The 26,166-nt window shown below is 43.2% G+C and overlaps 1 protein-coding gene across 4 annotated transcripts in view; it reads right to left on the bottom strand.

The window, feature by feature from the left end:
- Positions 1-3,870: 3,870 nt before the first annotated feature.
- Positions 3,871-26,166, bottom strand: part of LINGO1 (leucine rich repeat and Ig domain containing 1) — a 504,164-nt gene continuing 481,868 nt past the window's right edge. For all 4 annotated transcript variants that reach the window (XM_042477549.1, XM_042477550.1, XM_042477547.1 and 1 more), the window contains one exon: positions 3,871-6,116. In XM_042477549.1, the coding sequence (XP_042333483.1) occupies positions 4,260-6,104 (1,845 nt within the window). In that variant the 5' untranslated portion in view covers positions 6,105-6,116 and the 3' untranslated portion in view covers positions 3,871-4,259. The remainder of the gene's footprint in view (positions 6,117-26,166) is intronic.

Below are 26,166 nucleotides of genomic sequence, written 5' to 3'. Positions count from 1 at the left end.
TGTATTTATTTGAAGCGATCATCTATCAGCTCCTGATCCATCAGGGGACTCCAAGGAGATATACAACAAGAGAGCAGGTTGGGAGGCTGGGGAGGCATGCGTTTCATGCTCTCAACCTCCCTCAAAGCAAAACTCCAGAATCCTCTTATGGAATTTGTGCATGATATCCCTGGACACTGGAATGGAGCACCTTCATGCAAATGAAATTCAGATTAACCCAGGCCCTCGGGCATCGGACTTGTTGCCTGACCTTGATTATTGCTGAGCTCAAGAGGGAGAAAAGCACTTTCCTTCCTTGTTCAGAACCTGTCTCAGCCTCCGCAGCAGGTAGCCTATTTGCACACAGATGCACAAGCACACACACACACACACACACACATCTCATTGCTGTCACCAAGATCGAAGCTGAAGTCCCCAAGAAATGCCTGAGGGAGGCTCTCAGCGTTTAGCTCTCAGCTGTCAAGGCAAAAACTGGTCCATGGAAGCTATTCTTGGACAGTTGAAGGAGAACAGGAGGAATGGTTTAGCCGGGGAGGAACTCCCCACGGAAAGTGTGGGTAGACAGCCATGGCTAATGAATCCCTGTTAGAGCCCAAGCAAGTCAAAGGCCAGTTCAGGAGAGACCCGATTCTCATTGCAGAATATAGGGATAGATTGGTTTAGTTGAACTTTCAAAGAATGGCAATTCCGTGTTTGTTGATGTTGTTGTGTGCCTTTAAGTCATTTCTGACTTATGGCGACCCTATCAAGGAGCTTTCTTGGCACGTTTCTTCAGAGGGGGTTTGCCATTGCTATCCTCTGAGGCTGAGAGAGTGTGACCTGCCCAAGGTCACCCAGTGAATTTTTATGGTTGAGCTGGGATTTGAATCCTGGTCTCCCAGTGTCCTAGTCTGACGCTCAAACCACTAAACCTCACTGGCTCTTCTGTAGGGTTAGTGTAGGCTTAATGCCTCCAGAATCACAAATACAAGATGAAACTGCACTGGTTTTGCAGTGTCACTGGGAAGAAATTGCGGCAGTACTCACTGGGAGGGCTTTCTTTGCCCCTAGAATTGAATCAGCTGCTTTCTGACACCTGATAATTTTGAAATTGTGGCCCTTAAAACTCCTAGACCAGATTCTACGTGTTTTACTTAGGTCTAATCTGCTCTGGATAAATAATGCATTTTGATGCCCCTTTAACAGCCATGGCTCCTTGCTATGGAATCTTGGGATTTGTAGTGTGTTGTGGCACCAGAACTCTCTGAAAGAGAAGGCTAACTATTTCACAAAACTACAAATCCCAGGATTCCATGGTGGTTAAAGCTGTCTCAAACTGTGTTTAATTCTGTCATTTTGTGAGATAGGGTGGAGGCATAGGTTGAGTTCCTACACTGGGAGATGGAGATGGAGCATGACCTTATGCCCACAGAGTTATGGTACATGCCCAATGTATAATGCACATTTGGATGCACAAGGTGAATGCACAACTCCACTTTTGCAACCAACACAACCACTTCCATAAGGAGACATACACATGCACAAGGCACCAACAGGATTCTAGCCATACAAGCATACACTGGCATAAGCCATTGTGCATTAACATTAACTTTTGCTTGAATATATTTCTTTGGTCGTCCTCGGATTCTGTTACATAAAAGCAACTCCTTAGAGAGAAACAGCTGCACAAAGCCAGAACTGTCTGAAGCAAATGGACTTCCTGCAAGAAGAAAAAACCTGGCTGTGCTCCTGGTACAAAGAAATACAGAAAGATCTATATAGATCTTAAGAATGAGATCCATTTCACCTAATGTCAAGGGCATCTTTGACTGAGTTTCTGCATCGCCGAGGCTTTAGTGCTCTGGAGTGGTCTGAGAATTCTCAAAAGATGAGTTATGGCCTCGCTTCTGACCAAAGTGTGGCTTTTATCAATGGGGGCAGAGCAAGAGTAACAGCCCTTTTTTTCCTTCTAAGCATCCCATTTGGAGCAGGTTTGCTGAGAGGGAAAGGAATGGGGCTTCTTGATACTGCAGACCCGAAATGTAAATAGAGGCCAAATAAGCAGTGCAGAGACATGTGTGTGTGTGTGTGGGGGGGGGGGGGGGGGGCAGAACCTATTACAAAGTGAGTCCGGAATCCTACCAAAAACTTCAATTTTTGTAAGCGGACGTACATATGCAAGGATTAGAGTTGCACAGCTGTGTAACATCCATATCTAGTAGAAGGTTGCTGTTACATTACTATGGCTGCATCTGCATTGCAGAAATAATCTGGTTTGACACCCCTTTAACTCTCATGGCTCCATATGATGGCGTTCTGGAACTGGTACTTTTGTGAGCTATGTAGCTCATGGGATTTACCCAATGGGACTTATTTTAGGATACACAGGCACTGGGTCACATTGACAATAACAGTAAGAGCAATGATGGGGGAAACATGTTCCTTTAATAATAATAAAATTTGCTAAAGGTCTCTTACCTGAAATCACACCTAACATAAAGAGATGGTTGAAGAATATACAGGAGAAGGTCATTTAAACTGGGCTGCGTGGTATTTTCATCAGCATTCTTATTATGTTTTAACTGCCTTTCAAAGTATTTCATATTAATGGCTGGCATTCAGTATTGCAGCTACTGCTTCATAAACTAGAGTTATGGGTTCATAACTGCTCTCTGCTCACTAACTCTGCATCCACACTGCATAAATAATGCAGTTTGACATTGCTTTAACTGCTGTGGCTCAATGCTTTGGAATTGTAGGATGGGTAGTTTTCCGAGATAGTCAGCCTTCTCTGTCAGAGAGCCTTGGTGCCGCAACAAACTACAAATCCCAGGTTTTCATGGCATTGAGCCCTAGCAGTTAAACCAGTGTCAAACTGTATTAATTCTGCAGTGCGGATGCAGAGTATATAGTCATATTGTAAAACTATGTAAGTGCCACTCCAGCCTACCTTAAGAGCCAGCAGCCAGGGCTGATCATGACTTAATGCGATGACGTTCTGGGATTTGCAGTTTGTTGTGGCACCAGAGGTCTCTGAGAGAAGGCTAAATATCTCACAAAACTACAGTTCCAAGATGTCCATAACATTGAACCATGGCAGTTAAAGTGGTGTCAAACTGGATAATTTCTGCAGTGCAGATGGAGCCCTAGTCCAATATTGTCTGCTCTGACTAGGAGTGACTTCTTGGTCAGGCACAGAAAGCTCTTTCCCATCATCTCCTATCTGATATTAATTGGAAATAGTAGGATTGAACCTAGGACTTTGTGCTGCATTTAGAAGGAGTGATCTTCCACCAAGCTTAGGTCTCTTCCATGGTTTTGCTCCAGTTCAGTGGAGCTTGAGAAAGCAGCATTATTTTAATTTATTTTTTTAAGAAAAGTTATAAGTTATTCTGAAAGGATAAGTGCAGTTTTGGGTTTGAATCCCTGCTGTTATGGAAAACCACTCAGTGACTTTGGACAAGTTACACTCTCTCAGCCTAAAAGGAAGATGACGGCAAATCTCAAGATACATCTTGCCAAGAAAACCATATGGCACAATTGCCATAAGTCAGAGTCAACATGAAGGCACAAAGCAACAACATGGGGTTGTTCTTCTACAGCAGAATGCTTTTTGGACAAGGGAAGGGAAAATCACTCTGCATAATGCACAGGGATAATTGTGTCCTTTCTTTTGAAACCCTCCCAGACTGTGCTAGAACAATTGGAATTCAGTGGGAAAACACATAATTGATAGTTTGTGGAAAGTAACCTCTTTTGCTACACAGGGCTCATCCCTTTTTGTGTCTTGAAACAACCAGAAACCAATTCCATTGGGGGACAAAAGGGAAACAAAAAGACCAAAAAGGAAGTGGACAGATCAAGAAGTCAAGATTTTGCATTCCAACTAGCTATAGGAAATAGTTTTTTTTTATTATTTCAAGTTTTCATAAAAATCCATAATTATTGAAACCAAAAAGTTACAGAGGGAGTTCGTAACTTTTTATTGATTGTTGTTTGTTTGTGATTGCCTCTTCTTGTTAGGATTGACACCCGGCATCTGTCAGAACATGTCCTACAAACATGGAAAGTTCTGGAGACGTCAGCGGAACGTTTTCACATAGAGGACGAGAATAAAGTGATGCAGGATTGTGGGAAACAGAACCAAGGTCAGGGAGCTGGTTGGAGAAGTGGGTATGCTTGTTGCATCATTTTTCAGTATTATTGTTATTGTTATATTATTATTATTATTATTTTAAAAACCCACTCCTTTATATGGAGTCTTGTCAATTGCTTTTTCCTCAAATCATTTTCATGTTGAATTTGCGGGGTGCATCAGCAGTCGAGCTGATGCCTGCATCAGACTTGCGTGGGACGTATTCGATCTCAATGTTGTGCTTGGTGTTGCCTTTGCCCCTGCTCCAAAGGAAGAGGAGCACCAAGCAGAAGAGTACTACCCCCAGGAAAGAGATGAAACCCATGGTGGTGGCAATGATGAGGGTCTTGATGTCAAAGGGAAAAGGCACGGTGGCACGCGTGCTGTTGGTGTCACTCTCATTGGGTTGGTTGGAGATGAAAGCAAAGGACCTATTGGCTTGATGGGGCCAGTCTGGGGAGTAGCTGCGGACGTGCAGGTGGGCCAGCATGGTGTCATTGCCTCCAGCGTTGCTGGCGATGCATAGGTAGGTGCCATTGTCCTGGATCTGCGCGTAGCGCACCTCCAATGTGCCATCGGGGAAGACGGTGAGCCGCCCATTGGTTTTGGTAGTGATGAGGTGCTTCCTTGGTGAAAGCCACGTGATGGTGGGGGGTGGGTCTCCATCCGCACGGCAGATGAACTGCACCGTGTGTCCCTCATCCACAAAGATCTGTTGGGGTTTGCGATCCCGTATCCGGGACCGGCGGCAGATGAAGTAGTTGGGCAGGAGTGCCTCAGAGAAGTCCTTGAACTCTTTTCCCTGGACAAATTCAGGGGTTGCACAGGTGGGCTGCCGTTTGTTGAAATTTAGCCTCCAGCGACGTCGGAAAATCCAGAGGAGTCGACAGTCACAGGCCAAGGGATTGTTGTCTATGATAAGAGTTTCCAGGTTCCCCACTGAGTGGAAAGCAGACTCTTCCAAGGTGTTCAGGAGGTTCCCTGAAACGTTTAAGATACGCAAATAATTCAGACCCCGAAAAGCATATGGTTCCACCACAGTGAGCTGGCCACCCACCAGCTGTATCTCTTGAAGCCTGAGTAGGTCATGAAGCATGGACCCTTCGATGGTGATAATGGGGTTGTAGGACAGGTTCAGGAACCTGAGATAAACCAAGTGCCTCAAGGAGACATAAGGGATGGTAGTCAGGTTGCAATGGGTGATGGACAAGGATGTCAAGTTGAGTCCATACAAGCAATTGGATGTCATGGTATCTAGGTAGGGCCAGTGTGAAATCTCAAGCACTTTGAGTCTGTAGAGCCTCCTAAAGGAGTAATCCCTGATGGCGTTGATGTTCAGGTGGCGCAACCGTAGCACAATTAAGCCGTGCAAGTGAGAGAGTGCTTCCGTGGGGATGGTGGTCAAGTTGCATTTTTCCAAGGTCAGCTGTTCTAAGCTGTTGAGACCACTGAAGGCCCGATGGGAGATATACACCAGGTCATTATCCCCGACCTCCAAAGACTTGAGGTTGTACAAGTCCTGGAACATATAGTCCAGGAGAATCACAATTTTATTCTCACTAATGTCCAACTTGGTAAGATTGCTGAGTCCAGTGAACACCCCCAGGGGGATAAGTTTGAGCCGGTTGCTCCTGAGACCCAGAGTCCTGAGGTTGAAAAGGTTATTGAAAGCCCCCGGCTCGATGGCACTGATAATGTTCTCATTTAACTCCAGCTCCTCCAAGTGAGGAAAATTGGCAAACTCATCTTGGTTGAGAGTCTTGATGCGGTTCTTGCCCAAGTCCAAGAGCTTTGTCTCCGTGGGGATGCCCTCGGGGACGGCCATCAACCGCTTCCGGTGACAAAGCACGGAGCGCTCCTGGGCAGAACAATCACAGCGGGGTGGGCAACCCGTTGCAGAGCCTGAAAGTATGGAACCCAACATCAAGATGAGGATCGGCTGCCAGCAGGCCAGGATTGGGCTATACATGCTCAAGTCGCCCAGCACCATCCTATCTTTCACCTGCAGACAACAACCAGGGAGAAGAGTATGGGGGGGGGGGGGAGAGAAAAGAGAAGTTATTAGAAATGAAAGATATCCAGTTTATGCAGACAGCGCATAAGGTAAAATTGGCCTAGAAGGCAAGGAAAACAATGGCTGTGTCAATACTAGGGGTAGGAACCACATGGCCCTCTAGATTTTAATGAATTGCAGACCTAGCCAGCACAGCCAATGGAGAGGAATTTGAGGCATCATAGAATCATATAGTGGGCCCTCCACGTTCCCTGGGGTTGGGGATGTAGGCCCCTTGTGAACACAGAAAACCCATTTTTTTTAACCTGAGAGAATACCTATCTGGGAATCTCTAGGTCCTCCAGCACAACACTATGGTCAACGTCTGGCAGAAGATGACCATAGAATTGCCTTGGAGGATCTGCATATCCCTAGAGAAGTGGTTTTTTTTCTTGGAATCTCTAGGTTCTCCAGTCTGACTTTACGATCAATTTCTGGCAGAGTCATGCTGGAAGACCTAGAGATTCCCAGAGAGAACACATTAATGAAATCTGTGAATAATCAAACTGGCAAAAGTCAAAGTCACAAATGTGGAAGACTAATTGTAATTGGAAGGGACCCAAGATCCATTTAGCTGAAAAGGGGATAGGTGTGGCAGGTCTAAGGGAAACTGTTATGCTCCATCTGAAAAATAAAATAACAACAAAACTCCATTGTAGTCATACATCCTCTTCTGGATCTTAAAAAAAAGTATGTTTTGATTTTAAACAGAATAGGTAGCCCTCCAACATTTCATGAATGAAAATTGGGACCCATGAGTCCAAGCAACCTCAGAGTGTGGTGAAGATGGCAAAAGTTATTTATGAGGAAGAACATACAAGCAAGGAAACACTGTAGTAGACTTTCACCCTTCTGCAACTAATAGGGCTGGAAGAGAAATTCATTTCAATTTATTCTTTAAAAAATAAAATGTTCCCAATATTAATGAACTTCATGTTTGGAATAAAAAAGGACACTGATTTGTTTTTTTAAAAAAACCACATCTTTCTCCCAGGCAGGGCCCATGGCAGCTTACAATGTAGATTAAAAATGAACACAGCTAAACCACAGTCAAACTGTTCAAGAACAATTAAATGCCAATTAAATAAGCATCATATTAAGAACCGCACTGAATTAAAAGCAGTTTAAAAGCAAAGGAGTTAAAAAGAACAATGACAAACAAACAAATACGGGAGAAACTAAAACCAAATTCATCATCCAGGCTGAAGACTTACTACCCTCCAGCATGTCACAGATGGGACAGGTATGGCCAAGTAACATCAGAGTAGTCATGATTGGAAAAGTTATAAAGCAGAAAGAATAGACAAATTATGAGAGACTGCAGCAGTTTGCTCTTGCCTGAACCTATTGGGAAAGGCAACCTATTGGGAAGGGCATCCTCTTTGCTCCCCTTTGCTGAGTTAAGTGAGTTAATTACAAAATGAACTCAGTTTTACAGCTACTAAAAACTGGGACATTTTAAAAGCAGCTGAAAAAGCGGGATGACAGAGGATTAACTGGGATTGTCCCGACCAATTGGACAGTTGGATGGTACGCAATGGATCAAAATGCAACTGCTGGTTCCATCTAGAGTGGAGCCACTAAATCAATGAACTTACATAAATGTTGCCTTACCAAGTTCCCACTGATTCAGTTGGGTCTAATAACCAAGAGTTCAATTCTTATAAGTCTAATGTATTTAACCATTCTAGTGCTGAATCATTAATTTATTATTAATCATTATTATTAATACAATTTTATTAATTTTACAGTCTTGCTTATTTTAGATTATGTGCCATAGGCAGGCTATTGTTTCTATTTTGGATTGCTGTTTTCTCACCTTTATAAAGCACTATGTAAAGCCTATGGCGCTACACAAATAAATGTAATAATAATAATAATAATAATAATGATGATGATGATGATTTATTTCCCCGGTGAAATTCTCCTATCTGTAAGTCATATATAGAAAGAAGATACATATGGCCCTCTCTTAGCTGGCAATAGCTGTATCCTTGGTATCCACTGTGGTTTGGTTCTAGGACTCCCACAGATACCAAAATTCATGGATGCTCAAGTCCCATTATATATAACTGCATAGTAAAATGGTATCCTTTATAAAAAAAAGAAAAATCAGGTTTTGTTTTGGGGATTTTTTTTGGGGGGTGGAGGGGGTGTTTCAAGCCGTGGATGATGGAATCCATGGATGCAGACATCGTGGGTACAGACGACTGACTATACTAAATGAAAGGCATTTCTGGAGACCAAGTCATAATCTACAGTACTTGAGCCAAAGAGGTTTGAGAAGGTGAAATCCCCTAAACCCTCCAAGGATGAATCCCCATTCAGAATCATTAAATCCAGGTTTAACTGTAGTTGTCCTAAACAAATGCCAGCCGAATTTGAAACTGGATCTTTAGCCTTTCTATCAGGAAAAGGCCTATTGTCCCTCAGTTCTCCTAAGATCGGGTATTTATCTTCCAACTTGCTATTGTTTGGACCAATCCTGGCATTCATGTCGCCAATTATATACATGAAAAAAGGAATCAGGGAAACCTTGTATTCAAGGAGGATAAATAAAACTTGATTTAATGCCAAACTTCTTTAACAGGGATATAAAAGGAATAGGAGGAATACAGATGGAGACAAAAATAAAATATTTAGTGTTTACTTCCATAAGAATGCTAAAGGCTATCTGCTCACACTTTTCTATCTCAGAGACCTTAGCAGCCAGGGAAGATAAAACAAGGATAGCAATACTCCCCCTTTGGGCAGCCTTTCTTATTTACTTTAGAGGACATTAAGGAATATGAAGTATACCCTTCTAATATGATATTGTCCATAGCCTAGGTTTCCTGCAATAGTATTATGTCATGAGCTGAAATAAAACAGTGGAAATTGCCATCCCAGCAACCGTTTCCCCAGCCTACAATATTCCAGGAAATGATCCTCAAGGAGGAATCATCCTGGGGCTATCTGTGTCATTCTCTAGAACTGATCATCTCTAAAAGTCCATCCAGAATGCAGCCATTCTTCCACGGATCAGGGTAAGAAAGTGGAAATAGGTTCTGGGGATTACAGCAAAGATTTCAGAGAAGGCAAAGACAGCATCCCAGATGACTTGTCACTGGGCACGTCTTTGGCCTGCAAAAGTCCAGGCATGAAAATGTGAGTGAGTCGGACCTTCTTATCCATGGGAAATCCATCCCGGATCCCCCAAAAGATATGAAAAAATGTGGGACCTCAAGCCCTTTTGCCCTTAATGGAGACATGACATGCACATGGCTACTAGCATGGCCATGTGCATGCACTGCCATTGGGGATAATAGGAGTTGCCATCTGTGGGTGTTTAACTCAGTGAGATTTGGAGCTGAACATATAAAGTTGGAATTCAAAGATACAGCTATATTAGAATCAGTATGTAGAGAGATCTTGCAGCACCTTTGAAATTAACTGGAAGAAAGAAGTTGGCAGCATGAGCTTTTGCAGACTTAAGTGTCTACAAAAGCTCATGCTGCCACAACTTCTTTCTTTCAGTTAGTCTCAAAGGTGCTACAAGACCCTTCTACATATAAAGTTAGAATTCACCTGCACCTCTTGCTCCCAAGAGATCAGATCAGTAGAGATAGCATTCTTATAAATCTTCTTACTTGCTGGTGGGGTGTTAAGATGGCTATCTTTTGCATCCAGGGAATGGACCACCGAGCATTTTTCCTTCTCTGAGGAAGATGAGTTAGGTTCCTGATTCTTGAAAAACTATCACTCATTTTCCTACTTAACGGTGAGATGAGAGGACTTATACTAAGTATGTGTACTTTAGAACAGTGATCCAAACTACAGCATTTAAGAATCCAGAAGTAACAGATCTTTGAACCTTCAAATTTGAAGATATCATGCAGAGCACGTTGAGTTCAAGTCCCTCAGGGTCAGTGCTTACATTTGCCAAAATGCTAACTTCTTGGAATCTGGATTTTCTCTACCGGCCCTCTTTTTTTTTTCCCTGGGAGAAAAAAGACCTGCATCCTATTTTAAGTTCTTAAAACTGTTCAATTCCCCAGAGACAGAGCTTGAATCTGTAAAATACCATTTGAATACAGAACTCCTGTCAAACTGGAGCGGAATGAAAAAACAAACTATGCAAGCCATCTTACCCTTAAGGGAATGGGCCTCATAACTGCAGACTTTCCTTGAAGAAATATCTACAACTCAACTGACCCAGGGGAATAGTTCCTAAAATATGGGACCCTACCAGTGCACTCCTGGAGCAATGTACAACTTACACAGGGACAAATATATATTCCATTTTCCCAACCGCAAATATCCTGTAAGTCTCAAGGTGCATCTCTACTGTACAAATGATGCAGTTTGACATCCCTTTAATGCCATGACTCCATCCTACAGAATCTCGGGATCTGTAGTTTGGTGAGACACCAGCACTCTTTAGCAGCAAAGGCTAAAGACTATCAATTCAGGATTCCACAGGATGGAGCTACAGCACTTAAAATGGTGTCAAACTGCATTGTTACTACAATGTGGATGCACCTCTTGAGTGTAAGGTAACAGTTGTTGGGCCACAAACAAGTTTAGGAAAATTCTTTTTTTAAAAAAAATACCACAACTCCCAATTTCAGTAGCCATCTTGGCTGGGCGATTCTGAGAGATGTAGTCAAAATAGTAACTTTCAGTCTCTAGCCTCAAGCCAGTCAGAATCCAGTTACCCTTTTGTACTGGTGGTAGTTCCTTTTGTACTGGTGGTAGTATCTCAATGACTACTAAGAAGCAGCAGAACATAGTTGGTTTGAGTACTGACTACAACTCTCAATCCCACGGGATATCAACATAAGCTACTACAGCGGGCCCTTGGTATCCGCTGGGGTTTGGTTCCAGGTCCCCTGTGGTTACCAAAATCCATGGATGCTCAATTCCCATTAAATGCAGTGGATAGTAAAATGGAGTTTGCTTTTTCAGATTTATATCTTTTTGGAATAGTTTCACATTGTGGATGCTTGAATCTGTGGGTTAAAAAAATCCGTGGATATGAAGAGCTGATTGTATCACCTGTCTTCTTGTGGGCTTCCCAGGGACATTTGCTTGGCTACTATGGAAGACAGGATGATAGTGGAACATTTGGACTGATCCAGCATGGTTCTCCTTGTGAACTCTGTGGTTCAAGGACGCTACCTAGCTTGCAATACCAGCCTTTTGGGATAGTCTGTCAGCTGACTCCCCCAAGAACCAATCTCAGCAAGCCCTATATAAAGGTTTGGCTTCAGGGCTTTCTCATTTATCAACTTGTCTCAGTTGAGGATACTTCTCAGCTCCATCTCCCTGATAGTGTGTCCTTGGAGCTTAATTTTGGCTAACTTTGGCCTGTTACAGACTGCCAAAATAAAACTGCTTCGGGTCTCTTTGGAGGTATGCTATTTAAATGATGCATGGGTCTTAAGAGTCTGGAGCTCGCGCCAAAGCCACACTCCATTCCTAAGCACCGGAGTGCAGCTTTGGTGCAGCTTCTGGATTCTTAGGACCCATGCATCATTTAAATAGCATACAGTGGTGCCTCGGGTTACGAATTTAATTCGTTCCGCGGCCGCTTTCGTAACCCGAAAAGCCTTCGTAAGCCGAAATGCCATAGGCGCTAATGGGGAAAAGCCGCGGTTCCCTTTAAAATAGCGCCGAAGTTTTTTCGTAACCCGAAAAAACTTTCGTAACCCGGAACAATAATTCCCTATGGGATTTTTTCGTATCCCGAAAATTTCGTAACCTGGGTAATTCGTATCCCGAGGTACCACTGTACCTCCAAAGAGACCCGAAGCAGCTTTATTTTGGCAGTCTGTAACAGGCCTTTGGACCACATTGTTGCTTCTGGTCAATGGTATTGATCCTTTGGAGTTTGTTATTTTATTGAGACAATCTGAATGGCAAACTCTCCATGAACTAAACCTACAACCTGCCACTTAAGCTCTACTCTCTTCCCAAGAAGAGGTAAGATGGTTTGAAAGGGAGGGGTGAGCTACCAGGAAATCAAAGGTATTGCAATATATTTGGGAGAAGTTATGACTTTGTTAGGGTAGCTTTTTCTTTCTTCAAAATAAAGCAGCCCCATCTCTTTGTCAGTAGGAAGGTAAAATCTCAGATCACATAGTTTGTGATGCCTCATGTTTTTTGGAAATGCCTCTCAAGTGGTTACAAATGATTGCACCACATGAAGATGGTGCATCATATCCAATCTGTTCATCCCTCCCATTGAAAGTGTTGATCTCAATTGTTAGATACACACTTAGCATTTGCTTTGGCGAATGCTATTTACAGCCACTGCAGAATATCTACCACACGTTCCTCTCGGAGGTGGTGGTGGTGTGTTCATTGTGAAGGTGCAGGCCCATCCTCTCCATTACTCCCTCCCCGCTATGCATACTATTTATGCTTCCAGCCCAACTCCTTGTCAGGCAGGAAGACACAACCAAAGCACTCTTGACAGATGAACATCCAGCCTCTGCTTAAAGAAGGAAACTCTACTACTCTCCAGTGAACTCTGTCAAACAGTTCTTCCCATCATGAAGTTCTTCTAATGTTGAGGTGGATCTTCTTTCATTGTAGCTTGAATCCATTGCCCTGCATCTTAGCCTTTGGAGCAGCAGAAAACAAACTTGCTCCATCCTCAATATGACATCCCTTCAAATATTAAACATGGCTATCATGTCCCCTCTTTTCCTTCTCTTCTCCAAGCTAACCATAATTCCCTAAGCTGCTCCTCATAGGACATGATTTCTAGACCTTTCACCATTTTGGTCATTCTCCTCTGGACACTTCCCAGCTTGTCAACCTCCTCCTTTACTTGTAATGCCCAGAACTGGGCACAATATTCCAGCTGAGGTCTGACTAAAGCTGAATAGAGTGGCACTATTACTTCTCTCAGTCTAGACACTTTACTCCTATTAATGCAGCCTAGAACACATTGGCTTTATTCCCCCTCACCCCATCCATCAAGCATGCAAACAAACACATTTCCACTTCTGGTGTCACACTTATTGACTTATTTTTCCCTGAACACTCACTAACCAGTGTGCAGGTACGGGTATAAATCTCAACAAAGCAGATATGGGATACCAATATCCATTATGTGCACAGATGCAGCACCCTTTAAAAAATGGTGAACAAGCTTCTCAAACTTCCAGTCTCTTAAGAAATGTTATTTCCATGTTGGAATGATCCACCTCGAGTCCCTATACTGGGAGGAAGGCAGTATATAAATAAGACTAATAATAGTAATGATTATCTCTGTCTGTCCTGCCCCAACCACCACAAGTTCCTCCTTCTGTTGCCAATGCCAATTTTCTGGTCATACATCTCATCATCCAGATTTCCAGGAAATTTCAGAGAAAATCAAGATTCTCCCACTGTAGATTAAAGCCCTTGGGCACCTGAAAGCCCCACACTTGCTGCAAATTTGTCATAACATTATGTGTCCAGATCACCACCAATTTGAAGTGAGGTTTTTTCTTTTTTAATAGTGTAGACAAACCTTGATCACTATTTACAACACAGAATGCCATTCTTTGCCATCAAGTCAACTTCGACCTATGATAAGGCAATGAGTGAGAGAGTGGTTTGAGCGTTGGACTATGACCCTGAAGAGCAAGGTTGAAATCCCAACTTGGCCATGGAAACCTGCTAAGTGACTTGGACAAGTCACATTCTCTTAGCATCAGGGGAAAGCAATGTCAAACCTCCTCTAAAGAAAAATGCCAAGAAAACCCCATGATGGGCTCACCTTAGGGTTGCCATAAGTCGGTAATGACCTGAAGGCACACAGCAACAACAATAATGATGAGTGTCCTCAGGTGTCCTGGTCTACTGAGATTTAATTCTTAAACCAAGCAACTGTTCTTTTGAGTTAAAGAAGAATCAACCAATTTCCAGTGAGATGCAGCTGAGGAAACTAGTAGACATACTCCTCTCTTGGGGCAGCTGTCCCTGTAGGCAGCTGGGTCGATATCTCATAACCCTGAATCTCTGGAGAAACACATGGATGCTCTAACCTCTCACCCAACCATATCCCAAAGGACTTAATGGGGGAAAATTCTATTTCAGTTGAACATCTTGTGTTCTTCTTATATCCACTGGAGATGTTCATCTTTCAGATAAAAAGAATGTTAACTTATACGACAAGCCAGCATGGCATAATGGTTTGAGCATTGGATTATGCCTCTGGAGGCTAGGGTTTGATTTCCTGCTCGGCCATGGAATCCATTAGGTTTCCATGGGCAAGTCACACTCTCTCAGCCTCAGGGGAAGGCAATGGCAAACCTCCTCTACACAAATCTTGCTAAGAAAACCCCATGATAGGGTTGCCTTAGGGTCTCCGTAGGCTGGGCACAACTTGAAGGCACACAACACACACACATATCTTATAGACACATCAATTAAACTTTGAACCTTAAAAAGGAAAGAGAAACAAGATGAGGTGGGGTGGGAAACAGCAAACCAACACCTTTCTTGGATCAGGAAAATGAAAGGATAATGTACCATCTCAGACACATTTTAAAAATGTGCCCACGATTGTGAAAATAATAATCTGTACAGTTGGTACCATCCTGAAACCGTTTACCGTCTTGTCCTACTATGGTGGATGTCAACTTCTAACATTTTTAATGGCAGCACAGCTTGGCATGTTGCTTGAAAAATCTACACCATCCTCCTTTGGCTAAGCATAATCTTTCTTCTTCTCTGGAATCCAATTCACTGAACTCCCATTCTTGCTGAGAGAGACATTTAAGTGAGACGGGGAGCGGAGGAGAAATATCACTGGCAAAACAAAATATAGTCTAAGGGGTCTAATTAGGCTGAGATTGAAGCAGCTTCACCTCATTATATTGAAGAACAGCCTGCCGTATTTGGATGCATTCAGGAGCTGAAAAAATGTGATGCACATCCTCATGGCAGAGAGCTGGGCTTCAAACAGATTCCAGACAAAGGAAGAACAGAGGCATTGCAAATATACTCCAGTCTCGATCCCTTGATAGTACAAGGCCCACGTTTCCAGATGATTCATCCAAGGTATGCCAAATTCTCATGACTGAGTGGAATTTGAACATCAAATGAATGTAGCTCTGGCTTGCCTGAATGTTTCTTGAAAAACCCCAGCCATAATCAGCCCGTCAAGGAGAGATGGATTTGAATGTAAGAAACCGGCATCGTCTCATGTATGAGATACACTGAAATGAACTGAAATTTCTACAAGGCCATTCTGTCTGTTTGCTTTGGAAAGAAAGGAAAAATGATGAGGTCCCCTGAACCCACAAGTGCTTTTACATGTAGCTTTTCTTCTTGGTTAGGGGAGACTGCAGAATCTGGTCTAGTTCTCACCAAAAGCTGCCAGCTAGAATTATCTCCTGCAAAGATTGTTCTAATTGGTCATGATGTATCATTGCAATTGATGTAAGTTTGCAGTAGAATGGCATGTCCTGCCAGTTTGGTTGGGACAGTCCCAATTAATCCATTATCCCACTTTCTCAACTCTTTTTACAACGTCCCAGTTTCTCCCTCTCCCTGTCCTGCTTCCTCCTATTATCCTCAGCTTACTTCAATTGTTGCAATCTAAAGCGCTCAGGTAGTTTGCACTCAGTAAGCTTAACAGGAGGGAGAGAAGAGGACGGGGTGGAATCTTGCCCTTCCCAGTAGCTTCAGGCAAAAGCAAACTGATGCAGTCTATCCTAGCTGATGGCCCGTTACACACGGGCATAAAGTACGTGCTCTGCACATACTAGGGTTAGAAAAGGGCGTCACTTCCTGACGACCTTAACCCTAATATGCGCGGAGAGTGCACAAAATGGTGGCGCCCGTTCCACATGGGGGCCACCATCTTTATGTAGCGGACGCGCTGTGTCCGCACATCATGCAGCGCATATGATGCTACGAGTGCGCCATTGGCACCTCGCGGTGTCATATCTGCACCACAGAAAGAAGCGCCATTTTGGGGCTTCTTTTTGCTCCGCGAGGGAGCCGTGCGGTTTGGCTGCTGCAGCTCCCTCGCAAAGCAACCGGCAGCGGCGCGAGACTGCCCCTTCTGGGTGGTCTGTAAAGCGCCCATGAATTCTTTCTCATTAATAAGTCTGGCCATCTTGACCACACTCTGATGGCCACATGGTTCAATTTTCAACTGTAAAACGGTGAAGGTTATGCAATGGTAAAAAAGAGCTGTACGTGCCTAGGAGCATTCTGGTCAGTTTTCCAAATGCAGTGGTAGCCAAGTTGTACTATATAGCCAAGCCACTTCTTGGAACATGGGGTGAAATCTTTTTTCCAAGAAAACAGCAGGAGATGCCTCACCCAGCTGGCACTACATTCCCATCCCAAGCCCCCTAGTTTTGCTCTTTCAAATTCACAGATATTTCCCCCAGACCTTTGCAAGGGCTAACTGGCTACATGAAGGAGCATGTTTAGCAGTTCCAATCAAACCTACTATTTTCTCTCAGGCTACATATTTAAATTTGCCTTCTCCCCCATAACACTATTGGGAACTGTGCCACAAATTTAAGAGAGGTGTGAAAAATGATTAGTTCTAATTGGGTTAAGTCTTATTTGCACCATGGTCTCAGAGGTGTTGATTGGGTTGCACAGATTGAAATCTGCAGGCATCCCTAGTTCCAGGTTCAATCGCTTATCATCCCCAGTGAAAAGGATTAGAAAAAAAAAGTGATGGAAAATACTTTTTGGTGAAGCTTCTCCAAAGACGTCTCGAAAATCCACTGGAGTACACAAAACTAGGCTACAGAGTTGGTCAAACTCTACATCTTTTCCTGCAGGCCTTTCCAGATGACCTAGCCTTCAACTGTCCTGTTTTGGAAGGGGCAGCACTGATGAATCCTCTGCCATCCCACTTTTTCAGCTGATTTTAAAATGTCCCAGTTTCTTTCTCTTCCCCTCTTGTCTTCAGCTTACTTCAGGTGCTGCAGGCTGGGTTCAAAATCCAAAAGTGGTTTACATTTATCTTAGCAGGGGCAAAAGGATAGGAAAGGATGGAATCTTGTCTTCTCTAGAAAGCCAACTATGGAAGCCTTTCTTAGCTAGTGCATTCTTCCACATTAATGCTTTTTGCCATCTTGACCACCTTCTGAGGTTGTTTGGCCACACATGCTCAATTTTTCATCTGAAAAAATGCTGCAGGGTGTGGGATGATAGTTCCTTCTTCCCATAGCACCTCTGCTTGGTAGTTTCCTTCATTGTGTTTCACATTCCAGAACCTTGAACTGCCTCTTCTACAGCTTAGTTACTCGATGTAAGAGCTTGAAGCTTAAATTAGTTGGCATTGCCCATGCTCTTCTGTCTTTGGATGCACCCACCACAGGAAGGTGGCCACCCATAACTTATCTGAAGTTATATTTGACCTTCATGTTGAAAGAGGTCCCCCACCCATGGACTAGGTCAGTGATGGTGAACCTTTTACAGACCAAGTGCCGAAACTGCAACCCAGACCCCACTTATTTATTGCAAAGTGCCACATCCCTCTGGCTTTCTAGTAAGAAACTCTGGCAAACTCTATGCTAGGGCGACAGCATGTGTGCCCACAGAGAGGGCTCTGAGGGCCACCTCTGGCACGTGTGCCATAGGTTCGCCATCACTGGACTAGGTGGATCAATATGACTTGAATAGGATACACGACTTCTGTATTTATTTCAACTTTCTCTTTGTTTCAAGGATCCATGTGTGACAAGAAATGGAGTAAAGGGTTCAGATCCAGATCAGAGGATGAAACAGCCCCATCCTGTTTTATAACCCTAATGACTTTTGTTTCCCCCTCCTATGACAATGCTGACCAATTTTCTTTCGTCGTCTCTTCTTGCACAGGAAGGCCATTACTTCCATGTCCTCCTGTCTGCATCTTCATTTCCCAAAGCTCAACATCGCCATTCTTTTTCCGCCTCTCCTAACTTGTCATCAGACATTCCAGATGCTTTATTGTCTTTGTGGCTCTCCTCTGATAAGTTCAGCATCATTAATATATTTGAATATATTTAGCCTCGTAAAGCCCCGAGAAAGGAAAGGAAGTGCCATTATCCCCATTTTCTTTTTATTACAGCATGCTTCATTTATTGAGAGAAGCCCAGGCACAGTGTCTTGAAACATTTGGGTAATGAGATGTTTGGATAAACAGGAGAGTTATTTGCAAAGGTTTGCATTTGTGAGGCTATACTGCCAATGAATACAGGTGCTGTGGGCTATATTTCAAAGGAAGGAACCGGCAAAACCACTGCTAAGTATTCCTTGCCTAAGAACAGCCTATGAAATGTACCGGGTTGTCATAAGTTGAGAGGCAACATGAAGGCACACATGCATGCACACCCTAACGGCACCAGACCATGATTGATCTTGGAAACTAAGTAGGGTCACCCCTGGAAAGTACCTGGATCGGAGACTGCCAATGAATACCAGGTGCTTTCTCTTCCCACTGAGCCTTACTCCAGTCATACTGTCTCTTCCACTGAGCTCCAATGTTTTAAAGGGACCCAAGTGAATGCCACAGCCAGTTTCTGCCAAAAGGCAGTTGTTTGGGGCAGTGGTGTCACCCCTTCTTAAGGTGTTATCTGGCGTGGCTTATCCTCCTAGTGACACCCCTGTATATAATGTATATGGTAAAACCAAGGTTCAAGAAGATTGAAAGGATGGGTTTGTGAACCAGATGGGAGAGAAAGCAACCACGGAGTAATAGCCAGAATGTAACAAACCTCTGCTCTTTGTGCAGCTGCTGTTTGCTAAAGCGCAATAAATTGACTTTGACTTTTGAAACCTCTGTTCTGTCATTTAATAAAAACCTAAAGCCCTTTAATACAGTGGGCCCTCCACATTTGCAGCTTTGCTTTTTGTGGATTAGATTATTTGCAGTTTTGATTAATAGTCTCTCTCTAGGAAGTTCCAAGTCCTCCAGGGCAATTCTGCTGGAGGCTGACCACATGGTTGTGCTGGAGAACCTCCAAGTTCTTAGAGAAAACACTTCTCTAGGCATTTGAAGATTCTCCAGCATGATTCTATGATCTACTTCTGGCAGATGTTGACCATAGAGTTGCACTGGAGGATTTGGAGATTACTAAAAAGGTGTTTTCTTAGGTAAAAAGAATAGTGTTGTTTTATTTGTTGTTTTCGCACATTCATGGGGTTCGTTCACCCTTAACCCCAGTGAATATGGAGGGACCACTGTAGACAGTTGAAACCAGACCTCACTACAGAAGTAGCTTGCCTCTAATGGAGAATGAATTCAAGGAAGGAGTGGTGACTCTAAGAAACAGACCTCCAACTTGTTGTTAGGAGCATCACTCTTGAAGATTACTTGATGCTATCAATGACGAGAGCCAGTGTGATGTAATGGATTGAGCACTGGATCATGACACTGGAGCCTTGGGTTTAAATCCCCGCTTGGCTATGTAAACCTACTGGGAGACCTTGGACAAGTCACGCTCTCTCAGTCTCAGAGGGTGGCAATGGCAGACTGCCTCTGAGAAAACCTGCCAAGAAAACCCCAGGATAGGTTTGCCTTAGGGTTGCCATAAATCAGAAACAGCTTGAAGGCACCCAATAACAACAATGTGTCCCCTTCCTTTTGTCAGTGGTGATGGAGGTATATATTGGGATAGCTCCACTGGCATTATTGAACTTGTTCACTATGGTCTATGCCTCTCCGGGATGCCATGTTTATTTATTAATCTTAGGCACAAAGCTTGGATTTATCTGGGCACAAATAACAAGCTACTTGTATTTAATTCCATTTCCCAAGAACTAAGACATAACTAGAGCCATTGGGTAGACCTAGGAGTTCATTGAACAGCTGGCATCTGAATATCTGAGTCCATTCTTAATCTGAACAGGACTTTCAGATGCAGAGCTTGGAAAGGTTACCTCCTCAGATTACAACATGGCTTCTGATCATGTTGGATTGGGGATTCTGGGGATTGTAGTCCCAAAGGTATGTTTTCTATGCTTGGATCAGTAGGGGATTTATATGATCCAACAGGATCTTTCCAACCCAGTTCTGGAATGTATGTGGCACACATTATTTGCTTTGGAGAATATCTTGAGGCCCTCCAGATAGGAAGAAACAGAAGAAGCCCACTCTGCAAGCCTTCTTCAGAGGTAGACAGCCAAATTCCAAAATGCAAGAAATGGAGGATAAAAAGAGTGACGTGAAATTTGCATGTCATTAAAAGTGAGACACAGAACGCCTTAGACATTATTAGTCCTCAGTACTAAATTTAACATCCAGGACAAACACCCAGCTTGACAAAATAACATTCATAATGTGGGACATCCTAGAGAAATGGTGCATAAAAGGATGGGGGGGGGGATGAAAGAAAATGAATAAGCTGGAAATGACAGAATTGAGATGAGTGTTAAAAGCTTATTCCATTTCTCACTCACCTTTCAAACAACCCAAGGAGGGAGGCCTGGAATGCAAACTTGGAAATTGAGAATCCAAGGATGACTGGGAGCTCTGAGACCCATATTAATGGGGTGCGGAATCTACTCTGGGTTGTAGTTTAAACTCTAAAGGAGTCACCTAAAATGCTGAACCCTGTCCCTAAAATAGGATCCCCATCTTGGTTAGTGCCTTCATAAATTAGACTTTAATCCAGAGTGGTGACATTGGATGCACCCACACTGCAGAAATAATCCATTTTGACACTGCTTTAACTGCCATGCTCAATGAGATTGTATCCTGGGTTTTGTAGTTTGTTGCAGCACCAGAGCTTTCTGAGGGAGAAGGTGAAATAGCACACAAAACTACAGATTCCAGAAGTCCATAGCATTGAGCCATGGCAGCTAAAGTGGTGTTAAACTGGATTGTTTCTGCAGTGCAGATGCAGCCCCATTGTCAACCAGTCTGCGAAGAGGGTTGGATCTCTTTTGCTCTGTGTGTGAGAGAGAGAGAAAGGAGGAGGAAGATGATGATGTTGATCAAGAAGAAGAATGCAATTTTAGATTTCAGTGCAGATGGTCAAAGGGATCCCGGTATACAAATATGATTTTCAGCAGAACCCATAGTCTCACTGTCAAATATATTCAAGATGAGTTTGCAAGGAAAAGCAGCCATGTGCTTTTGCAATCATTAGTTGACATTTCTGCTTTGTACCTGATAATAACTACAGGAATGTGATAACTACAGCTCAGCTATTTTTATGCTCAAAAATATGTACCTTTGGCATCTGAATGTGCTCTGCTGAATTATAGAAATGTCTGTGTTAGAAAAGATGTTTAGGGGACACTTGGATTGGCCTTCCTGCTTCATGCCAGGGTTTACAAACTACAGCAGAAAGGGATGGGGAGGCCTAGACCTTTCCATATGTGTACGGACTACACAGCTCCCATCAGCACTAGACAGCTTGGCCGGTGGTTAGGTATGATGGAAGGGGTGCAAGCTTGGATGTAAGAACATAGTTGTTTGGAAGCAATAGATGAGCTACATATATAAGTGCTCTTCATAAGCAGTCCTATCTAATCTGCATCCGGGTCGCAGAAATAATCCACTTTCACACCACTTTAACTGCCTCGGCTCCTTGCTATGGAGTCCTGAGATTTGTAATTTGTGGTGGCACCAGAGCTCTCTAACAGAGAAGGCTAAATGCCTCACAAAGCTACAGTTCCCAGAATCCCATAGCATCGATCTTTGGTAGTTAAGGTAATATCCAACTGGATTATTTCTGCTCTGAGGATGCAGCCTGAAGGGTGTCCCCCAACTAGGGATGGAAAGAATATTGAGAAAATATTCCAAAAAATGGTCAGATGACATGGTTCTTGAATACTGGCTTTGCTTTGCAGACGCAAACTCTTACTTGCCAAGGTCAAATCTGCAGCTTGGTTTTCTTTGCATTCTCCCCTGATCCTTGGGATCAAACATATAGGCATTCCGCTTTATGTCCTCTATTTATCATCATTTAATTTTTGCAAAAGGCATCTTTGCAAAAAACAAAAAACCCTCACCTTGGCTCCTCATTAACTTTGGGTTCAGCTTTCTGGAAGCAAGGGCATAACCTACCTAAACAAGGCTGGGTTTTCTGTTAGGAAGAAAGTTTAACTAAGCTGACGGAGCACGGTTGGGCCATAATGCCTTTTTTTGTTTTTGTTTTGTTTTAAAGGGGGAATGAAGTCTCCAAGCAACATTTCAGAGTCAGCTAATAAAAGGGAATCATAAATTACACCCTTGATGTTCACCCTTGAACCAGATGTCTGCAAGAGCATCGTCTGTGGATCGTGCTCCTGATTTCAGCAAACCTTTGTTAAAACGAAAATGAACTTGCAAGACACTGGAGTTTGTGGTGGGAAGGTAAGAAGATGAAACGTGAGGGAAGCTTGTATGCTGATATACTAATTTTGAGGAGATGGTTAAGCACCTTACGTAACTCATTTAAAGTTTGGGATAAAGACCAGAGTGGATTCACTGCTTCACTGATGTGGAAGCCATCAGTTGCCACAGTCACACGTGCTTTAGTGTGGGAATATGAGTTCTATGGGATAGATGTTGTGGCCCACAAATAATCAAAGTCCATGTACTATGGGACAAATTGAATGTTTGTCCCATCTGGGGCAGACTCATTACATTTAATGGTACTAAAAACTCCCCATTCCTTTCAACAGTGACTTTAGTTGGAATGAGCATAGCCCAAATCCTATTGTTCATCCCCAATTAAAATAATTCTATTGAATCAACCAGATTTATTTTTGGGTTGATTTACCAACAATGGATCCAATCCGTCTCCTGTAGTTGAGATTAATCAACTGGATTCAGGCCATTGGATCTCTCTCTCAATCTCAGTCTTTCTGTGTATGCATGCCTTCAAGTCACTTGTTGACTTAGGATGAGTCCCTGAATTTCATAGTGTTTTCATAGGCAAGGAATCCTTAGAGGTGGTTTTGTCAGTTCCTTTCTCTGATATATAGCCTACAGCACCTGGTATTCATTGGTGATCTCCCATCCAAGGACAAACCAGGGCTGGCTCAGCTTAGCTTCCAAGATCAGACAGGATCTGGTGCCTTTAAGATATAATATGTGTGTGATGTGCCTTCAAGTGCCTATCGACTTACGGCAACCCAATGGATTTCATAGAGTTTTCACAGGCAAGGAATACTCAGAGGTGACTTTGCCAGTTCCTTCCTCCTAAATATAGTTTACAGCACCTGATCTTCATTGGTGGTCTCCTATCCAGAGATCCCCCCAAGAGCTGACCCTGTTTAACTTCCAAGATTAGACAAAATCTGGTGCCTTTAAGGTGTTTAGGCCCCTGTCTTAGCTTTATGAACCTACCTCAGAAATAACCCTTTGAATGAGTAGGTGTCAGTGCAAGCAGAATTAGCAAATAGCTCTGATGTGATTCCTCAAACTAGTGAATCAATATGAGAACAGCAAAGAGCTTAGAGGCCGCAGCTATGGTGGGTCCATAGCTCGGCAGTAGATTGGATACTTTACACGTAAAAGCTTCCAGAATCAATCCCAAATATCACAAGGGGTAGCACAGCAGTGGCATGTGGCACAGCCGATGACTAATCCATGGATCTCCATTTTGGAATCTCAATAAAGCTCCCAAGCCAGGGCTTTCAAAGGCGGCCGCCCTCCCACTCCCGGGTGCGCAACAGTGCCAGCTAAATCAAATTTTATTGAACTCAACTTCGTTTGGGAGATAAAGACTCCAGGTTTACAAATAAATATTTAACAACCTTTCCTGCTGCTAAGAGACTTGCTTTCTCCCGACCTCGGGCTCTGTGCTAAGTATTCCTGGAGCTATCTGCAAAGCAGCTAAACAAAAGCGGAGGAAAGCTTTAATTTTCAAACACAGAGATGCCTCTTTTCTTTTCCTCAGGACACATGGCCCCCCTACTTCCACAAAGGAACCACCTAATAGCTGAACAGAGTCAGGAAAATAAGACACTGAGACATGCTAGACAGAATATTACCAGTTCCAAGCAGAGGAGAGCCACTGTTTAAAAACAAAACAAAACAGGCAGAGTATAAGAACTAAATCAATGGGATTTATCTATGTGATGACTCACCAACAATTGATTCAATGGGTCTACTCTACTTTGGATTAACCTATAGGATTTAGGTGTATGTGTGTGTATGTACACATGTGTGTTGCTTAGTCACAACGGTATGATAATGATCCTAGATCATACACATGCAACACAATGCTCCATCTATGCATTTCTGCATTCATGTCAGGCAGCTTCCCAGCATTGGATAGTGCCTCATGGCCAGTGTTGCCAACAAGCCTTGAAGATATTCCCCGGTATGTTAATCCAAAATCCCCAGATTTCCCCAATATTTACTGGGAATATTCAGTCAAAATCCCCAGAAATAAATAAATTAAATTCCCTGGATTCTGGGGAATTCCACGGAAATTGGCAATGCTGCTCATGGCCATTCTTTGGTTGTGGTAAATTGCAGAAAGGTGGATGTTCTGCAACTGAAAGCAGACAGCAGACGTCAGCCTCTGGGATCCTCTTTATTCCTAGCTGCAAAATTGTAGCTGGATACTGGCAAAGCGCCTCTTGTCTCCCAGCAATTCAATGGCTAGCCCCAGCCTTTTTCAGCTACTAAATGGATACTGGGAACCTCACTGGTCCTCTGAAGCCACCTTGCATGGGGAGTAGAGGCATTGTACAAGGTACTGAATACCTCCATGCACAACAATTGCAAAAGAACATCTCTGCTCATCACAATGTATGGAGGTGAGAGCTGAACAGTGAAGAAAGCAGACAAGAAGAACATCGGCTCATTTTGAGATGCAGTGCTGGAGAAGAGTGCTGAAGATACCGTGGACAGCCCAAAAGACAAAGAAATGGGTCCTTGAACAGATCTGTGTAAACCAAGATGATCAAATTGAGGCTGTCATACTTTGGCCACATCATGAGAAGGCATGACTCATTGGAAAAGGTAATAATTCTAAGAAAGGTGGAGGGAAGCAGAAAGCGAGAAAGACTGGACACTAGATGGATAGATTCAATCAGGGAGGACATGGGCCTACAGCCAGAGAGTCCACTTCTCCCTGCAGACTTCCACTCATGCAAGCTCACCCTGCTATTAGCCTCCTATTTCATAAGGCTATATTTTAGGCTGGCATGAGGAATCAAAGATGCTTAATGCTGTCAAGGAACTCCCTTGAAAATCTAAACAAGCTGACATTATGAGCTGGAAGACAATTGTCAGGGGGGAAAGGAAACTCTCTGAGATGGCTGCAAAAGGCTGAGGCAGTTGCACAGTGAGCCAGAGGGAGTTCGCCCAATGCTTGAAAGTGCATTGTTTGATGATGGGTCACCTCAAGAGGGAGTTTGGAAACGACATAGAAAATACTTTTTGCCATATTGATGCTCTGACCTTTGCTAGAATAGCCGCACTCAATGTCTGTTCTGTTAGTTCTTTTCAAAAAGGAAAAGAAAGGAAGGAAGGAAGGAAAAGGATCTAGAGAGCAACAGAAATATTTAAGGCCAAGGAATGCTTAGAAAGTTCAAAGACTGCAGCACTATGTTACGGACTGAAACAGTACAAAATCCATCCTCCCTCTCCCATTTTCAGTTCTGGCACCACCATTTTAATGGGGAATGTAATGAAGATGATGGAGCTTCTGGAAACCCTATTCCAGAAAGAAAAGCTAAAGTTTGGGATCTTTAGCTTGGAGAAGAGATGATGGAAAGATGATACAATAGTCATCTTCAAATTGTTGAAGGACTGGTGTATGTATAATGGTGAAAAATTACAGATGTGGCATGGTTCTTGAAGATCTGATGCATTCCTAATGCATGAATGAGTGTTTAATGTGTGATATATTGACTAACTCCCTATGTTGGTGTTCTTTATGTAAATTTCCAAATGTGGCGTTACATACTGACTGCGTTATGGAACTTTTCTGTTGTGTGGTACCATTGCACCACTAAATGCACAGCCAAATGTGCAACCTAGCATGCAGATACATGCATAACTGAATGCACATCCACCTGTGAAATGGCACCAGGTGTGCAACTCTGTTTCTGCAACCTT

This window comes from Sceloporus undulatus, chromosome 6 (assembly GCF_019175285.1).
Source record: "Sceloporus undulatus isolate JIND9_A2432 ecotype Alabama chromosome 6, SceUnd_v1.1, whole genome shotgun sequence".
NCBI lineage: Eukaryota > Metazoa > Chordata > Lepidosauria > Squamata > Phrynosomatidae > Sceloporus > Sceloporus undulatus.
The sequence above is the reverse complement of the archived record's forward strand: the minus strand, read 5'-3'. Positions and strand labels throughout refer to the sequence as shown.